The sequence below is a fragment of the Anser anser genome (genome assembly GCF_964211835.1).
Source record: "Anser anser genome assembly, chromosome: 6".
NCBI lineage: Eukaryota > Metazoa > Chordata > Aves > Anseriformes > Anatidae > Anser > Anser anser.
In genome coordinates this window covers 18247443-18268190 of record NC_139726.1, presented here as the reverse complement: position 1 = coordinate 18268190, position 20748 = coordinate 18247443, and the positions used below count along the sequence as shown (strand labels likewise).

General features: G+C 34.8%; 1 protein-coding gene across 8 annotated transcripts in view; it reads left to right on the top strand.

Annotated features, from left to right (window-relative positions):
- The window catches only part of KCNH7 (potassium voltage-gated channel subfamily H member 7), a 224487-nt gene that overhangs the window by 175328 nt on the left and 28411 nt on the right, over positions 1–20748 (top strand). For all 8 annotated transcript variants that reach the window (XM_083840771.1, XM_083840770.1, XM_083840768.1 and 5 more), the window contains 3 exons: positions 6362–6761; positions 7468–7667; positions 17918–18170. In XM_083840771.1, coding sequence (XP_083696897.1) covers positions 6362–6761; positions 7468–7667; positions 17918–18170 — 853 coding nt within the window. The remainder of the gene's footprint in view (positions 1–6361; positions 6762–7467; positions 7668–17917; positions 18171–20748) is intronic.

The window sequence follows — 20748 nt, the reverse complement described above, 5'->3', positions numbered from 1 at the left end:
GAAATTATTGGACCAAGTAATCTCTTTCCAGTGGTTTGTGGGGACAGGACAAGGGGTAACAAGCACAAAATTGAGCACAGGAAGTTCCGCACCAACATACGAAAGAACTTCTTCACGGTGAGGGTGACGGAGCACTGGAACAGGCTGCCCAGGGAGGTTGTGGAGTCTCCTTTTCTGGAGATATTCAAGGCCTGTCTGGACACCTACCTGGGCAGCCTGCTCTAAGAAACCTGCTTTGGCAGGGAGGTTGGACCCAATGATCTTTCGAGGTCCCTTCCAACCCCTACAATTCTGTGATTCTGTGATTCTGTAATGACATTTTCAGTATTGCAGATATAAGTAAATTAATTATTTATTCTCTCCAAACCTGTTAATTGAAGTTTCACTATTGGGAAAAACTAGTTTTTTTACCTAAGCAGCAATGAAACTATACGCATTATGACCAGTTCATCATGCCATAATGACTTCTCTCTCTCATTCATGGTATTGAATATGTCGATCACTTTCTCTAAGCCTCTACTTACTGCAGTTTTGCTTCCTATATTGCTAACTATAATATTTCCACAGAAATCCCTTTTTGATAGTTTACTTAGAGGAAGCAAATGTAAAACTGTTAGAATGAAGACTTTTTCATTTAATAGATTTTTTTGCTGTCATGAGGGTTACCTCTTTTATGAAATAGCTCTTTTTTGTTATCTAGAGATTCTTCAAATAAGATCCCCATGAACAATTGTATTGAACAGTCTTTTTGTTAAACAGCATAAGCTCCAAAGAGAGGTCTGTGTGTGCTCACCCAGCTTTAAAACACCTTGATATCAAACCAAGTCTAGAAAGGGCAGGAGATAATAATCCAAATACCACAAGCGGCACTATCTGAATGCTTCCATTTCAGCTATACTGTGTCAGCCATAGGAAAGCAACAGAGTAAATGAGTTAACTTTCCAATTTCTAAACTGAGAACTAATAGAATTTAAAATGAACTTTCTTCTGTTTAAAAAGACTCTTAAAATTATTATGGCTAGTAATAAACTATTGCCTTTTGTGTGTGTGTGTTTTAAATATTAAGTGACATTCCTGATATTTATGAAGATAAAATAATGGATACATAGACTTTTTACTTTCTATTCTTTTGGTAGTTTATTTTTAATTATGCTGCTCATCTCAGAGAAAAACAGAAAAAGAAAAAAAATAATAGAAAACCAGAGTTTCTTCCCTTTCATCTAGAACTTACTGCAGTAAAATATACTGACAAATGATGGTAATGGTTTCAGCAACATAATTTTCATATTTTTTGTTTTATTTGAGGTCAGACATAACACTCAGCTGAAATATAAAAATAAAATAAAATAAACTATGAAGGCTTTCACTTTTTCTGTTTCTACAAATAATAGTGATTAAAACTATTTTACAGAACATCAACAGGAAAACTGCTGCCTTAGGACATACAAATAAATACATTGAATATATTGGTATATATTGGTATATCCAGTATACTCACAAAATGTAAGGGTGAAAGTGTCTTCTATTGGTAGCAATAGAACAAGAAAATAGATGGGGTTTGGATGAAAGGGAGACATATAACTCAAAGCACTGATGTTCCTCTCTAAGTTTTGACATGTCTTCACTTATATAGTGTATCTGATAAAGCAAAACAAAAAGAAAAGTCCCGCAGTTCTAGAATTGGAGACTGAACCTGATAGTCCTAACTGCAGCACCACCGATCAATGGACTTTAACATCTCCTTCCATTTAAAACTCTTCCTTCATTTAAAATGAAAAGCTAAATTCCGGAATGTGTTAGGGATTTGTATCAGAGAGAAAAGAGTTAACTGTACTTGATACCATACTACTCATGCTTCATAGATTTATTTGCAGTCTGCAAGAAAGGTAGAATGATGGTAATTGTTTTACCAAAAAATTTTAGGTGCAAGAAAATATTGAGAAACTGAGGACCTTACAACACCAGGAAGCTGGAAAGAACCCTGGCAGATGAAATACCGTGTAAGCAAGTGCACACTGGAAGAGACAGTTTGAGCTACTTGTACACATCAGTGGGTTATTTGGTTGAAAAAAAAGAGGCAAAAAAGAGAAGGCGTTAAAGACATATGTATTAATGATAATGGATGTTATAAAGAAAGAAAAAAAAATCTAGAGCAAAAGTAAAGATTTCTCCATCAGTGAGAAAGTCACCAATTGTAAATGACTTTTTGCAGAGAGGAGGTTCAGGCTAGGGTTCCTTCTAGGGAAAAGTTCTTCACCAAGAAAGCGTTCAGGCACTGGAACAGGCTCCCCAAGAAAGTGGTCACGGCAATGAGCCTGACGGAGTTCAAAAAGTGTTTGGACAACACTCTCAGACATAGGGCCTGATTTTTGGGTAGGGCAAGACATAGGGCCTGTGTAGGGCAAGGAGCTGGACTCGATGATCCTTGTGAGTCCCTTCCAAATTGGGATATTCTATGATCACATGAAATGTCTTCTTTGCTGTTACTTAGCTCATGCAAAGAACCATGTAGATGTGAAAGAACCATTGTAGGCATGATGTATGGCTTTTATTTTTTATTTTTTGTTCTATTACTAGAGTTAAAAAAAAATCATTTACACCAGGGGAAAAATATCTATTTATATATTATTAACATTTGAAAAATGAGCAGCAGTTCCTCAGGCACATCGTGTCTCTTTTACTGGGAGGTGTTCTGTCTGCAAATTTATAGTGTCTGCACTATGAGTATGTTCAGTTATAGGGTCAAAATCTTTACTATAAGTCTATACAGAGTCTGCAATTTAAAGTATTGTTCTTAACAAAGTTATTAAGAACAAAATATGGCACAAAGAAGATCGTCTCGAGGAACATATGTGGATGAGGATTCATTTAGGACAATTTTGCTTTCAAACCATTGCTGAAGCAATTATTACTTTGAATGTTTTCTTAAAGAAGTTGTGTTATTTTCTCACTGCACAATAAAAAGATAAAGATTATGTATTTTCACACCCTTCTGAAATTATCAGTTATTATTTTTCCTTCCTTTTAAAAAATAAAAAATAAAAAATATTATACTCTTTTGGGGAACTTTTATATGGGAAGAGCTGCAGTTGTAACTGGAACGAGAATCACTATAGAGAATTACTGCCATATACATATATACACTTCTAATCCAGGTCTCTGTTCTGTACTATAGCTGGAAAATATCAAAACTGTTTTGAAAGGACAGGTAATGCAATAACCAAACAGGGCAAAAATATCAAAATTATGTTGCCTATATTGGTTAAAAAAAATTAGGTTAGCAGAATGGGATATGTAAACGTAACAGAGAAAACTGCGCTACTCTTTTTTACTTTTCTCAATAATTTGGTTTATTTGTGGTAAATAAGTACATTTGAGAATCTACAATGTATCTTTCCACAGAATATATTTAAAATTGATATTACCCTAAAACCTTCATCTTGGTAATAAATCTTACCAATAAAGAAAAAAACTTCTTCAATGTCTATAGGGGTTTTAGATTCTGAAAGCATTTAAATATATTCTGTGGTCTTAATGAATTCCAGTTTGTATATACAGTTAAGTGCCTTAGGTAAATGGAATGCTGTTTGCACTGAATATATTATAGTGGGGGGAAATTAACCTTTTTCCATCTTCTACCATTCCATATTCACAGTTTCAGTAGTTATGAGATTCTTATATACTTCCAGCCTACAGTAAATGTTGCTACTGAAAAAAATAATAATAATAATTAAAAAAAAATCCTGATGCTGGGTATCCAGCAACCCTTGAACTTGTCGTCCAAGTGATAAAGCCAGGTATGATGAAAATAGGGCAGCAAGCAATTCAGAGAACAGAGAATCATCAATCAGGTTGCTATTTACAGATGTTAATTGCTGGAACTGAATGGGTAAAGCAGACGGAGCGGACTTCTTCCTCCTTGTGTGCCATGCTGAGTGAAGTATTCCCAGCACACCAAGGAAATTAAGCTGCATGAGGCATAGTTCTGACACCAAGTACGTCTGTCCCTGTGCAAATGACACATCAGAGGCAGACTGTACTTTGTGAACTCTATATCCACACTGAGAAGTGGACAGCATATAAAAGCACACCAAAAACTCTGGATCATGCTTTCCACCTCTACTGTCAGCAGTATTTCCAAGTCTCGACTGAGTTAAAGGAAGCACAAACTCAAGATCAGTTTCTTGATAGTTTAAAACATATCTGGTTCCCTTCAGTGCTGATTTCACCCTGCAGACCTGGAGTTTGCTTGTGTTATATACCTCTGGCATATACCAGGTCTCACACGAGTGCAATATCTAAGCATGCAGCTGATATTGAGGCTGCATAATATTAGCAAGTCTTATCTTAAGAATGGGGTGGAACATTGTTGACGTGTTTGGGATTCACAATCTACCTACAGATCTTTTTAAGGGGTGCTGTAAGAAAATGTTGCATCTTGCATAGTGTAAAGATATAACTACATCTGTAATAGAATTGTTTCAACAGCCTCACTAGGACAAATATTATCTTTTTTAAAGTTTACTTTTGTCATTAAGGGATCATAAATATTAAAGCCTGACCTACCGTACAAAAAAAGTACCTAATGACGATATTCACATGCTGAAGCTCAACTTAGGCATAGGTTTTTGAAGGATATGTGGTGTCTCAGTCTATTGAGGTCACAATCAATAAAACAGCCTTCTTTATAGAAATTCCCTATGAAATTATTCTTCATGATGTTAGGTTAACCAGAGTGTTACCCAGTTTTACTGTATATTATCCTCTTGCTCATTTACTCAGAAAATACAGACAATTAAACATTGGCTTTGCTTGCATATTTGTCCCATGTTATAGTGTTTAATGTGTTTTCAAGGTGCACACTTGATAAGGAAAATAACTAGAAGATAGGTGGTGGTGTCACAAGGATGATTTTTACTTCATTATTAAACAATGAATGGATTTTAATTCAGCTGCCAGTTCCCTCATTTTTGGCATCTCTCACTATCACATATAGCAGTGGTTTAATTAATATTACCACTAAATTTTCAAAATATATTGTTCTAATATGAGAAAATTACATGTTATAAATATATTCAGCTTTCTGCTGACAAATGCAGCCAAGAAAGCATCTGTTTTTGTTCCAAGGGCTTTGGAATTTTACTCAGAAACATGGTGAATATACAAGGATTTAATAAAATATAACTACAAGTCTAGTACACATTGAAAGAAAGCTTCCATGTGACGCATACTACCATCAGAGTGCTTTATACAACTCAGAAAACTTTTCCAGTTATTAAGTTCAATGTAATATACATGCATGTTAAAAAAGGAAGTAAAAACATTTTAAACGTATCCTGACACTTACTGTACTTTAATATATGCTTAGATTTAATGGTAAGAAAATGGTAAAGTTATTTTTGAAATACAGTAGTTATTATTTACAATGTTGTCAATGTCTTTTACAAGGAATTTAGAAGTATTGCAAAGCTTCACAGATTGATTTGAAAATTGTGAATTTACATTACTAAGCATTAGATTTCTTTAGAAAGATCAGAACCCCAAAGGGACTGCAATCAATCATGATGCTGATTGGCACTAAAATGCTTGGAAAATATTCCTGTCCTATATCTGACCCATATTCTTTTTAAAATGTGTAGTACTTTTATTAGTGACCTCTACCACTACACCTGCAAGTTGCAGAATGAAGGATGTAGAGAATATTAATCTGGAGTGTGGCAACAGTAACCTTTCGGTGATTTTCTTTGCATAATGGCTCATCTTCTTTTACCTGAGTACATTGTTCTGAGCATTCCAGACAGAAACAATATTTGCAGAATAAGATATTTATTCGTTTGGGGTCATTTCTGCTCTATTCCTCTTCTCTTCTAGAACATGTATAGCAGAGCATTGTAAGAAGTCTCCAAGTTAGGATCAAATAGTCACACACCTTTGTTCAAATACCATAAATATTAACTACCTACAAGGCCAATGATATAATTATGAATATTTCTGGTAACTTAGAAACTTTAGCATACCAAAACGTCATTGATTTAATGGATCATTTAAATCCATTAGGGCAGATTTAAGAGACCAGATCAAGAATAATATTCAAAAGCAAAGATGATCACAACTGTCAATATACCTTAATTTAAAATGTGCATTGCTTATTGTTTTCTTCACTGTTTTTGTAATGAATTTGATAGAAAATGCAATGAGTTTGCAAGAAAATGCAATCAAGATGACATTGAAAAGGGTTACTTTACTGCTTTTGTCTGTTCCCCAAAAATAATGGAATTTGCACTGGTTTATTCATGCCAACTAATTGTGAGTACGTTTGCTAACAGGGAAAATCTTTTTCAATTTATATCTTTTTTTACAGACAACAACATTAATAGGTCTTCTGAAGACAGCTAGACTGCTGCGTTTGGTGAGGGTAGCACGGAAATTGGACAGATATTCAGAATATGGTGCTGCAGTTCTGATGCTCCTTATGTGCATATTTGCACTAATTGCACACTGGCTTGCTTGCATTTGGTATGCCATTGGAAATGTAGAAAGACCTTACCTGGCACATAAGATTGGCTGGTTGGATTCTTTAGGAGAACAATTAGGAAAGCATTACAATAAGAGTGATGCAAGCTCTGGACCATCCATCAAGGACAAATACGTTACAGCACTTTATTTTACATTCAGCAGTCTGACAAGTGTAGGATTTGGAAATGTGTCTCCAAACACCAACTCAGAGAAAATCTTCTCCATCTGTGTTATGTTGATTGGCTGTAAGTAGTTTATTATTATTACTATTATTGTTGTTGTTGTTGTTGTTGTTATTTTGCAGTGTTTGAGCAAATAACAAAGTCTAAGCTAATAAAATTATAAGCATGCAGCTGGAGAGGCAAATTCCTAAGGAAAGCAACAGTTATATGTGAAAATATGTTGTGATGACTCATGCAGTGTCAGGAAGCCTGAGGTATCAATGTTTCTTAGATTCTTAGATTGCTGAACCAACCTAAAGCAGTTATTAGAAAAAAGCTACAATTTTTTAAGGTCTATGAGCATGTATCTAACTAACTGACTGTTTTTAAATATTTTTTTTTAAACCCTGAGATATAAATTTATGTGTACTTTCTTACCTCTGCCCTTTGTTCTTAACTTTGTACTTAGCCTTAGTTCCTAATTCTTACCTCTACCAAAGTATGTAAAATCAGATGAACCTAACTTACAGCAGTAAATTCAAGGCTACAAATCTCCAAAGAAAAATATTGCCATCTTGATTACCATTTAATATTTAAGCTTCTTCTGCAGAGTTGGTTCTGATATAATCAAATAAATAAAAAGCTTCAAGTAATTCAAATCCACATCTTTGAAAGTGTTACTAGTCTTGCCTGAGCTGTTATGTCTACAAAGTTCACTACTGTGCGCTGTTGCATCACCTGCAAAATCCAATGATAGAACTTAAGCACATTTTGTTTCTATTTAATCCAGCATTAATGTATGCGAGTATTTTTGGAAACGTATCTGCAATAATCCAAAGACTCTATTCGGGAACTGCACGATATCACATGCAGATGCTGAGAGTAAAGGAGTTTATACGCTTTCATCAAATCCCTAATCCTCTGCGGCAGCGACTTGAGGAATACTTCCAGCATGCGTGGACGTACACCAATGGCATTGACATGAACATGGTATGTTGTTCTGGTTTTCAGGCATGGGTGCTGAAGAATAGATGAATGGATGTGAATTTAGAAAGTGATCGTGAGGTTTCATTATTTAACTTTATCAGTATGAGTTTTAGAAGATGGATATAAAGCAATTATTGAAAATCAAGCCATTTCAAAGTTGGCATTAAAACATTTAGGTGCTTAGATTATTACAAGCTATAGCAGAAATCTGAACTCTTATTGTGCATAGGAAAATGAGAATTGCAGTGGACTATTATAAGCTTAAGACAAGAAAAAAAATAGTGGGCTTGCTGCATACATAGGTGATTCAGAAATTTGTTTGTTCTTTGGTCTGATTTTGCACTGCCAGTATAAAACAATAATACCTTTATTGGTATCTACAGCATTACCCTTGTAGAAAGCCTGCAGCCATCAACTCTTTTACAAAATCCTATCATGTAATTTACATCAGGTATATTGGCGGTGGGTGGAAGAAAGGATCAGGCAGATGGGTCAACTGCTCTTTTCGAGAGAAATACTCTGATCATCCAAACACTTCAAACAGTATCTAGCTTGCATTCATAATCACATAATTGTATACTGAAAGTCAACACAATACTACTAATCATTCAGCAACTCACAGAACCTCATTTCTAGGAAATGGCAAGGTACAAGACTTTCTGTTCTTGAGGTTTGATTTTAGGGATTGATTAAAAAACCTGTAAATGCTCCTTATGTAGAAATATTTGGCCAGCTAAAAAAAAAACAATAACAATTTTCTAATGAGCAAAAGTAAGCATCTATATTTCTGGTTTCTTTTCTGAAGATAGCAGCTATTTTTCTGAAAAGTTAGCTTAGTTTTGAAGACACTGAGAGAACAGAGCAGCATAAGTATCTGTGAATCCATGTCTCTGGAGGAGTACTTTCCAGAGCTATTCTGAGTTATAAAGACTTTGCAGAGCTCTCCAAAAAGTTGGCAAAAACAATAAAACTCTATAAATTCTGGTGACAATTTAACTAGAAATCAACCTCCCAGATTCTGACAAATTCAAACAGCTTCCGTGTGGCATCCATACATACGTTTCTGAATAAGACTGTTAGAGTGGTATACTTTTCTGCTGTAAGCAGAAACTATAGTCTTGGTTTAAAGCTTTTATAAAGCTGAATCAATGACAGCCTGACTTTATGGTTACCATTAAGTAAAGCAGATCTTAAAAGTAAGACAACAGCTTAAATATGTTGGGCTTCACCTCCCACTTCCACAAGTGTCCCCCCCAGAGGGATATTATGCCCAGCACAGAATAAGGATATTTGTATAAGCCTCTGCTGGGGATTACTGCAGTGAATGGCAGCAACAGTAGCTTCATCCTACACAGCACTGAAAGGCCTTAATTCCCTCCGATGGCAATGGGAGTATGGGATACTCAGCACTTTGTAGGATCGGGCCCTTAAGCTGCAGGTGGGTGCAGCCTAAGCCTAAAGTAGTTTATTGAATTATTTCTGAAGATATTACAAAATCATGTATGCCTTAACTAATTCATTACCACTAATGGATGTACAAACACCTGTTTCACATGAAATAGTAATTAAAAGTGGATGTTGTTAGGTTAAACTTTGCATAATGCAGGAATTGGTGTAATGGAAATAGTCTTGGATTTGTCATTAATGTGAAAGAGTAACTAAATGGATTTAATAGCCCATATTCTGAAGTATGATTGTGAGGCAGTATGGAGACTTTTTTTTAAAAAATAAAATGTGAAAAAAATCAAGTTTAGCATCTTGTTATGTTTTATCTCTTGCTGAGTTCACAATTCTAACCCTCAGGTTTTATGGCACTCAATTTTCATAAAATGTGAGTTTGAATATATTACACTTAGTGCAAGGATAATATGATAATTGTCTGATTTATTTTGTACTTATGAAAGATTTATCTCTTTCCTGTCTGCTTCATACCTAAATACATGGAATAACACCACCCACTGGTAAGAGCAGGAGGTATTTATATCAAATTTAATTCCAGTATAAAGTGTGGAGAATATCCATGTTATCTGTTGGGTTTAGAGCTTGTTCAGTGCTTTCTAATTTTAATTGTATTTTTTTTGCATGACGAAAGGGTAGTTAGTGAAGGAATATAATCCAAGTAGAATCAGATGTGGGGCAAAATGGCTACTAAAATTAGGTATTAAGAAATGCTAATCTAACCGCATTTATTAATCACTGTTTTACCCCACAACTCAAATCATGCTTTTCTGCCCAAAAAAGGTCATGTGCATATTGGTTTGCATTAGATAGTTGCTCTGTAGGAATGTCACTGACAAAGTTGCCATGCTGATCATTCTGCATTATCCTTTGTGTGAATGCTCTTAGTTCCAACCATATATGCATGTTAGCACAAGCATCAATGAAGTTTTCTCAGCTATAAGCCATGTGCATATGAATGGACTTGCATGTGGTATTGAGAACTTAATTTTGCATGAAATATTTGCATTTACACACCAAAGGGCTAATACTGCCCTCAGACAAATGTGTTTGACTCCTGTTGATATTTACTAGGAGTTTTTTACAAATATCTGAAGGCAGAATTTGATCCAATCTTTCTTTTTCATTTCATTTCATTACTGAAAATTGAGTAAAATTAGAAGACTCAATCCTCTTTCTCCTTTGAAATACGAAATGCATGAATAACTTACTATATATATATGTACAGACCATGTATACACATACACATATATATATGAAAATAATACTAGAAAACATGTTTCAAAAGATGCTTTTAATTATCATCAGTAGTATACATAAGAAATCAGGAAATGTGGAAAAAATATAAACTCAGGAATAATACTGTATTAAAATTACATAACCTTGCTTTCTTAAAAAAAGTCCTATACTTTACATTGAAAATCAGAAGATAATATTTTTTTTTATTTGAAATGGCTAAACTTAAAAGTAGCTTTAAAAATTTGCTGTTGAAATATCCTGAGAACATTGCTTATTTGTACATTTGTTCCCCTCCACTTCATTTCTACATCTCTTTGATTCTGTTTCATTGCATAATGTATTTTGATAAAAAACAGTTCCACATAATTATGCATGGACTGGATAAACAGGATTTGGGATTTATTTTAATCTGGATAAGAATCTTGAGTCTACAGAATAAGCATAATTTAAATCATATCCCTGTGGTATACACTGGCAAAGTTAAATTCCAAGGAAATTATTTACAGTGTATATTGTTTCATGAAATATCTCACCAGTCTCAAAGATTCAATTACTTTTCTTTTTTTAAATTATCCTGTTCTGTTTTTCCTAAATTCTCTTTGCCTTCTTTTCCCTACTTCATTCCAGCATTATCAGTCCAGCACTGATAATAGCATGTCTGTGATGCTTTCTTTAAAAAGATAACATATTTAGTGTTTGAGATCCTTTTTTAAGTTATGCATGTATTATTTATAAACTGCCCCTTTCTTTCCATGGATCTTCTGTGCATCAGAATAGCTTTATTGGTTTATTTTACCTTAAGAAAAAAAAAAGAGAGGAAAAAAAAAAGAAAAAAAAGTTCAAAGTAAATCATTGGGACAAGTTAGAAAGTGTTTAGCCAAATGTAAGTTAATTAAAATTTAGGATGCAGGACAGCTGCATTTTTCGTTTGGGCTTTGGTACTGTGAAAGGAGAGAGCAAGTCAACATTTTTACATATAAATTTATGGAACCTTCCTCTAGCAAGGTTCCATACAAATGGTTGTTTTTACACTTGTAACTGGCTTCAGCCATCAAGCAAGTACAGCAGAACACACAGCTATCTTGAAAGTTCAGAACCAGCAACGCCACTTTATCAAATAAAGGCAGGTTCATCATTGCTTTGGTAAGGCTTCTTTTGTAAGAAATTGGACACTGGTCACTGTATGAAACCACCACACTTTGTAATTCTTGCTTTTGTCTCTACTGTAATCCCTTCTTACGACCAAAACAAATCTACTAATACAACTATTGCCAGCAGTATCTTTGAAACAGAAAGACAGGAAAGTAAACTAAAATTTCAAAAATAGCAATGTTGCTTATAACATCAGAAGAGTAATCCAAATTAGAAGTGTTTGGAACAAAAACTAGTAGTACTTGGTTACACAGAGGGAATATGTAATCACAATGAAAAGTGGCACTGTTACTTGCCTCTATGTCATGATGGAAATCATACGACATAAGCTTACCAAAAAGTACCTCAGATATGAAGTATGTAAAGCTGTTTGTTTATGTAAAGCTGTTCTTTCTTTTTCTGTAACAAGACTACTTAAAAAACATGCATTTAATCAAGTTATGGGAAAGAAGATCTCATATAAACAATATGAGGTTCAAGAATGTCAATCTATTTGCAAAGTGATCTTTTAACAGTTTCTCTCTTAATAGTATTTTTTGGTCTGATGTCTCAAAACAAGAGCAATTGATAATTTTCCAACTATCATCACCATTTTTGGAAATATGTGGATCTGGCTTACTTCCAGCTTGTGCAGACATTCACCTTTTTGTCTGATGAAAGAGTCAACTTCTGAGGAAGCTGAAAGCATTTTCTGTCCTCTTCATCCAGTAATGTAACATCTCAGAAATCACCTTTCAGATGTACTCAGAAAGTTTGGTAAGACGAAGAATGATCCACTGCAGCTCCGGTAATTTCACACAAATCTGTTTCATGCCAATGAGTGAAAGCAGAAGAAACTAATTCTTGATAAGGTTGTCAGCCATCAAATCTCATTGAAAAGTGAATTAGCACATCATCACAACTTCTCTCTCAACTGTTGTAAGGACCTCCTTCATATCCTGCCAAAAAAATAAAATAAAATCTGACTGCAATATTTTCTGGTACAAAGAAGAATCATCAGAAATAATTCTTATTCTTTGTAGGAGTCCAAGAGCTACTGAAACAGAATTATCACCACCTGTGACCTTGTTTATTCTTTTCTAAATGGTGAAAGCCCTTGGAAATACTTCAGCCTTCTGCTTATAGAAATACTTGATTTCTGTAATTAGCTAACACGGAAATAGTAAATTCTCTCTAGAAATAGAACTAGGTTGAATTACATAAAGGCTTTGCCTAGATGAAGCTGCTATTAAAATCTGAAAGTCATACCTTTATAACAGAACTAAATCCTGCACTACTCTTTCCCTCTTGGGGGGACAGCCACTAGGGGACAGAGATCCTAATTCAAAATCTATGCAATTTTTCCAGCTAAAGAGTTTCAGATAATGCTAAAATTAGGTGGGAGAAAGATAAAAACTGGAGACATAGGTTATTTCAACAAATATATTAATTACTATGAATTAATTTCACTCATTCTTACAGAACACAAAGAAAAATGTTAATTTTGAATATAAATCCTCATTAGAATGATCTCTCCAAGGCATGGGTTTGTTCTCTGTAAGTAGTTCAAAATTTCTTCTTTAAACTGTTCAGGAACTTAATTCAGCAGTAAGTGACACCAGTGTCCTGAGATTTGTATTATGCAGATGGGATGTAAATAGAGAATAAGTATGTGTGGTTGAAGACAGAAAGTATCTTTATTCCAGCTTCTTTGCACCTTTAGCTGCTCAGTTTTTTGCTGGGTTAGTTTTTGGTTGGAATAGTTTCCCAAACCATTTCAACATAGGGCAGTAATAAAGAGGTAATGTGGGGAAGGACCAGGGTTTCAGTTTATTCTGTTTTAAATTGTCATCTGAACTTGAGAGTCTACCTTTATCTTTCCGTCTATATGCTGGGTTCTTGCCCACTCGTAAGTCTGGCTTTGATCCTAGGACAAGAAAAACTTAGCTCAAATGAGTTTCAACAGGCCCCAAACAGATCCACGACACTCTTTTCTCTCTTGCCCTCTTTAACTGCTGCCTGGCATTTAATGTTTGATCCCACCTATTCCTCCAACAGAGGAAATGGATGACAGCTGAAGATTATATGCAGAGTTCAAGGAATATCTTTGATTACTGGACTGCAGGGTCTGGAGCATCTCCAATATTAGCAAAGGCTGAGAGAGCTTGGACTGCTCAGCTTGGAGAAGAGAAGTCTCAGGGGGATCTTACTCATTTGTATAAATGCCTTAAGGAAGGGTGCAAAGAAGATGGATCCAGGCTCATTTCAGTGGTGCCCAGTGGACAAGAGGCAATGGGCACAAACTGAAACACAATGTTCCTGTCAGAACATCAGGAAGCAGGTTTTATTACTGAGAGTAACTTGAGTGCTGGCACAGATTTCCCGGAGAGGTTGCAGAGTCTCCATCCTTGGAGAGATTCAAAAGCTGTCTAGAAATGGTCCTGGGCAATCTGCTGGGGGGGGCTGGAGCAAATGACATCCAGAGCTCCCTTCCAACCTCAAACATTCTGTGATCCTATTGATATAGGATGTGATGATATTTTGATGTTTAATGATGAGTATTGTAGTTAAGATTCTGATTTATTTCTCCTTTGATGTTGTCTAAATATTTTCTGTGGGACAATACCTGTTCCAGAACTGAGGAGAGAAAAATATAAAAATTGTCATGAATCTTATCTTTTGCCCCAAACGTTTGCTAGTTGTCTGAGGTTAATACGTACAAATGTTTCTAATTCTGGTGTCACAAATGTGTCCGATACATGTGTGAGTGATATTTAATTGTCATCTTGTAAAAGTGTACTTGATGCAGCTGGATTCCCTCTCCACATATAAAAGACTACGTTCTTCAAGGCAATATGAATCACGTCCCTACTACCATCTCTAAATTTCAATTGTGAATTCCACATAAAATGTTTTATTTCCTTCTCAGTGATACTTTCCTCCTCTCTAAGCATGTCAAATAGATAAACCAACATTATTTGACATGGAATAAGTTTCATTCCATACAGGAAGAGGCAACTGTACTTGGACTCCATAACTATCAAAGAGAAACAACAGGAGCCTTTGGTCACAGCATCATATTTTTTTTAATTTAATTTTATTTTATTTTATTTTATTTGGTGAGCGGTGGTTTGAGCATGTTTTCCTTCATTAAATTTATTTTTAGAACATCTGAGTATCTTCAATTATGCATGAATTCTGATTCTAACCATGAGAATCTAAGACTTTCCTCACCAGGGCAAGATGGAACCACTATTAAGGCGATATTGACTGTAACAACAGAAACACAGCAGGAAAGAATGGAGCAACTGAAACCTAAACTTGTATAAATCTTTATTCAAGTGATTTATTTGTTTTGGATTCATCATTGAGAATAATGCTATTTAAAGTGAAATTCCTAGCTTTATAATTTTCAAAATTTTAAACTCTTATTTTGAATCAGTTAGTCCTGCATTCATACAATTTCATGATTATTTTGGCTTTTATTTTTTAAAAAGTGTGTATTAAATTTTTCTTGTTACATTGGAATATGACTTAAATGTGTTTAAAAATTCAAAAAGCTTGCAACAAATAAAAAGAAGTGAAATACAGTATTTAGCTTTGTATTATTTTTAAGACAATCTCATGATTTTGAAGAATGGATGGACAATTTTCTAATATTTAGAGTTGTCAGTATGTACATATGATATACTGATGTTGATTCTCACATTGTTAGAACATGATTTTTCAATGCAATTTTTCCTGCTGTACACACACAAAGATATTTCTGAGAATCAGATAATTCCTTATTAACACAAGCTAAAATTGGTGAATAAGATTTTTTTTTTCTCAAAGTAATGAAAATCTGAATATTGGAAATGTACACGGAGGCTTGGATTGACAAGATGTTGTCCATACTGCACAACATAAAATTTAGTTTGGAAACATCTTATTCTATATATCATCAGCTATGGGACTTGGATTTGATACCTCACTGCATACTATGTGAGCAATATGGTAAGCTCCTTTTAGTAATGTAGTATATAGCAATGTTTTAACAAATTTATCTTCAAAACAGCTTTTTTCTTGCATTTCCAAGCTTACGTTAGTGGAGTAATCTCCAAAACTCCATTGAAAATTAATGTTATTTGGGTGCCTGTCACCATTCCAAACATTAGACAGTTGTGGTATTAAGGAGTAAATGTGCTTCCTCTCTGATGTATAACTGTTCTAGAGTGTAAGCTCCACGGAGCAGGAACTTTTTCATCACAGATGCTTGAATAGAGGATAGTATCTTTCAGATGTTATTGGTATTTAAGTAACTATTAACTAATATGCGATGATTTTAGAACAGTTTCATATTAAGCATAAATTAGTTATGAAAATAATTGTTTCTTAAAGATATCCCCAAAGTATCTTCAGAAATATAAACCAACACACATGGTCTGCATGTTTTTTGCTTAATGGTAAAGTGCAATCCCTTGATAAATGAGATAAACAGAAGCTGATGTGAAAAATGAATACAATTTATCCTAAACTGTACTCCTGAGTTCCTAACAATTCAAATACCATTTCTTGTATCTCTGAATAGAAAATGCATTTCCTATTTTACATCCTATAAAAAATGGAGCTCTTCTAAATTATATTCAGATACAGTTATAAGAAAATAAATAAATAATTCAAAATAGGTCTTTTTTACTGACATGCCTTGAGAATAACTTCAAAATAAACACCTGCAACTTTTCCCCAGTTGTCTCATTGACCAGACAAATTTAGTTATCAGTTTCTCATTATCATTCAGTAAATAAATTGCTACAATCCACAGTGTTTTTATTCAAATGTAAGTACATTAAAATTAACAGAGTAATTCCATACTAATATATTTCTAGTAGTGTAAGAGATATCAAAAACAGAATGGTAACATAGAAACTTTTCATTTATCATGTTTTCTTTTGCTTATTGTTGTTGAATGCTGGCTTTTTCTGAGGATGTATTAATTTCATGTGATAATGCCCTATGACTCACAAAAGTTTTGTACGTATGTGTGTTATAACATTGTGTTCGTTATTTCACAGCATTGATTTCCATTAGCAATCATAGAAACATTTTAAACTCAGTTAAAAGTACTAATATTTCATTTATAAATCATAGCTTGGCTTGCGTGGAAAAAAGCCTCATATCAGAAATGTGTTCATCTTCTCCATTAGCAAGAGATGTGAATATATTTATGCAAGAAGAGTGAATGCACAGACCTTTATTGTGCTGAAGTAAGAACAAATATAGCAACAAATGAATGCATTTTGTATATATTTTTTCTGTGCAGGATACAGGATAAACAGAAATGAATTGATAGACTGCTCTGATAACAAAAAGTCACATCCTGTTCACATTATTCATGACTGGTAGCATCAGTTCATGTTCTGTCCTTAGAAATATGCAACAGATATAGTCTGTCCCATTGCACTTCCAGGGTAAGCATATGACCCATTAACATCATTGAGAGAGACAATAGGATTTAAATGACAGAAAGGGTGGTACATAATAATGTGTCAGCCCCATTTCTGAACAGAGAACATAGAGTCATGAGGTGGGCAGCACTCCCATAGAAGTCATTTGCAGAAATGTTCATTGACTCAAAGAAACAGAGGTAAGCTTTTCTAAATTGTTTAGGATCATTTCAGACATAATGACAACCTTGCAAATAGGTTACTTTTTTTCTTCTAAACAAAATTAGCATGTTACCATGGTACCCAAGAGGAAGCCTGTGGTTCTACTTCAGGCAAATTCCCATTGTTGTAGAGATGAACAAGGACCATAGCAACTAGCCCTGTTGTTCAAAGAATTAATCATCTGCCTATGTAAATCTGCATAACATCATTGTTTCAGTGACACGTGTTGGTTTTTCTGATAAAAATACATGTTATACACTTACAAACAGAATATATTTAACATGAAAATCTCATTAAAATTCGCCCTTCTGAAAAATATCTCAGATCTCATTCAGATAGCTTTTCACAGGTAGATTTTATAAATAACAGTTATTTTAGCAACAAAATCCTCTTATATTAAATGTAGTACTTTTATAAATGATAAAAAGGAACTAGATACATACAGTCTGAATAGGTGAAATACTTATTTGTCTTATTTGTTATTTTACTGCGGTATATTCATTCATATATATCTTGATACCATTTTTAGCAATGAAATAAATCTTCATAATGAATTTAGGAATCACTACTTTTGAACTCTATTAACATTCATACCGTGTAACTTTTGGAATATAGATTACACTATGCACTTGTTGAATTGTAAGACTCTTGACAGCCCTTAAAAGCCACCTCTATTTGTATGCCACTTCTTTCCTCCTGTCCAGGAAGAAAACATAAATGATTATATAACATAGCTTTCACAGCATCTATATGAAATCCTTATGCTTGTCTTTCCAGGTCCTGAAGGGGTTTCCAGAATGCTTACAAGCTGACATTTGTCTGCACCTCAACCAAAATTTGCTTCAGAATTGCAAAGCTTTCCGAGGGGCCAGTAAAGGCTGTCTTCGAGCTTTGGCTATGAAATTTAAGACAACACATGCACCTCCTGGAGACACTTTAGTGCACTGTGGAGATGTTCTCACTGCTCTTTATTTTGTGTCAAGAGGCTCCATTGAAATCCTTAAGAGTGACATTGTTGTAGCCATTCTTGGTATGTAGATTACTACAATGCATGTTAAAAGTCAGGGGACTGAAAAGAAACATTTGTTGTTCCTGGGATAGGAAGTCTGTGAATGTTTTAGTCACTGTTATTTAAAATCAAGCAGAGAAATAATATAAGGAGCAAAGTCTGCATTACTCCAATAATCCATGTGCACCAAAGAGCCCCAGTCATTTGAAAATCTAAAAGATAAGAGCAGGAGTGAGTCGCATTTACCCCTAGGTAAATGGTGAGATGCAAGTTGAGACAAGTTGATGTCAAGTTACTCCAGTTCTGATTATGCTGCATCAGCCAAAGTTTTTGATATCCTTTTCTTGAACAGTGTATGAGGGTACTGAGGCCCACAGACTCACTACATGCTACATGTAGAAAACCATGTATCTAATTTAAGCAAAGTGTCTTCTAGAAGTTTTCAGAAATGTCTGCTTCTATTCCCTGAGCATATAGAAAAGGAAGAGAGTACCAGATTAATCTGATTGAGACTGATACCTAAGTTTAATAACACTAGCAAATTCCCTTATATTTCTTATCAGCATGTTCATGTTTGTATTGCATGGGGCGTTATTTGTTCTCTTTACCAATGAAGTTTGTCTCAGAGCAATGTTCAGTCCAGCTTACCTACAGCTGGTGACGACTATTATGTGGAACCAATAAGAGTATATTAGGCATAGCACTTTCAAAAGAAAAATAACTAAAACTACTGATTTGTTTCTTCAATTTAGAATCAGGTAATAAGAATGCAAGGAACATCTGAATAGATATGTAAGGTGGTGGAGTCACCATCCCTGGGAATGTTTAAGGAAAGTTTGGACATGGTATTTAGGGACATCATCTAGTGGGTGACACTGGTGGTAGGGGGATGGTTGGACCAGATGATCTTGAAGGTCTTTCCCAACCTTAATGATTCTGTGATTTTGCTACACTGAAGTAGATGAAGCAAAATGTGGACTGGTAGCAGTATGTTGCTATTAATTCACTTGTGACTGCTTTTCTGCTAGTGCTTTTGCAGAGTGGATACCTGAACAGAAATACAAAGGTCTGCCTACAGCAATCCTTCCCTACATTTAGATAGAGTTATCAAGATAATTTGTCATCTCATGCTATTGCATCTCATCAGCTGGGCCAGCTTTAGGCACAAGCAAATTAGGGACCATGCAAGTATAACACTGTGAGATTTTTACTCACTTGTCTTCCCCAGATTCTGAACAGCATGATTCACTGAGGACTTCCTCTCTTACATCAAATGCATGTAAATTTCTATAGCTCTCACAATGAATTAAAACTGGCAAGTTTACAAACTCAGGAATTTCTTACTGGTCCAAAGATGCAGACTGTTTGAGTTTTGTGTGTTATGCACATCAGATCCTTGTGCGCCTCTCACCCTGCAGCAGAACCCCACGTATCTGCAGTGCAATGCCACTGCATCTCTTATACTCCAAGGTTCCTCACACCAGGGTCTGCAGGCCAGTGGTCTGCTCCCCCACTGGAGCATTACCCCATGGTAACGGGAGTCCAGAGTGGAAGAGAGAGTCATGCACAACTGCAGCCAAAAGGAGCTGCGCTATAGTCCCATATCAGTTACATGGCCCATGAGGCAAAAGCCTGCCTAATAGCTGGCTCCAGTCAATGAGATTATGGTATCCTGAAGAATCTGTTTCTTTTTTTTAAAAAAAGTGTCCTGCAACACAATCTCACCGAAACCTAACAAAGGTTATCAATACTTAGCCAAACATTTTTAGTTATTTCCTCATCTGAAAAGAAAGGACATAAATAAAAAACTCTCTTTGTTCTCCGGGGCTGAAAAACTTCAGTCCATAGCACAGTTGACATTTCCACCCTGAATAAGTACTCCAACTTCGTCACAGAAGTCAGGGGTTCTGAAAAATGTTGGGTTTATCCATCAGTTTTCCTCAACTCCTCAGCACTATCTGATGCTGCTAAGGTCTTACCAGTACTGACCTGACAGCAGTAACTCTGTGCCAAGACTCTGTGTCCTTAGGAAAGATGATGGCTATTGGCCTCATAGAATCTACCACCTCTTTCAGCTTTGCAGACAAGATATTAAAATACTGTGAGCGTGTTGATGTAGTTATATTACAGAGAAGATATTATATGTCTTGGATAGGGACCTCTCCATTCATAAATATTAAGACCAGAAGGACTATTAGGTTATGTTGGCTAACCTCTGTTATATCACAAACTCATTTTACATTTCATATTTTTAACTATCTTTTGTGTCTAATGAGCTGTTTGATGAAAGCATGATGTTGAGAAAAGAAATGAATTTTGATCTGAAGAAATAATAAGATGAAAAAGCAATCACTTTTCTTTTCAGTTTATTTCCATAGTGAATTATTTTATTGTTAAAAATACATGCTTTATTTCCAATAGAAAATTTTCTTGCTTCAATTTCTTTCCATTGGTTCTTGCTTTGCATTCCTCATTATATTCTAGACTGATTTACTACTGAATAATTTTTCCTCTCCATAAGGATGTATGCAATATAATCAAGTTACCTCTTTAATCTTCCTATTGAGAAACTAAACAGACCATGCTCTTTAAGAGCAAC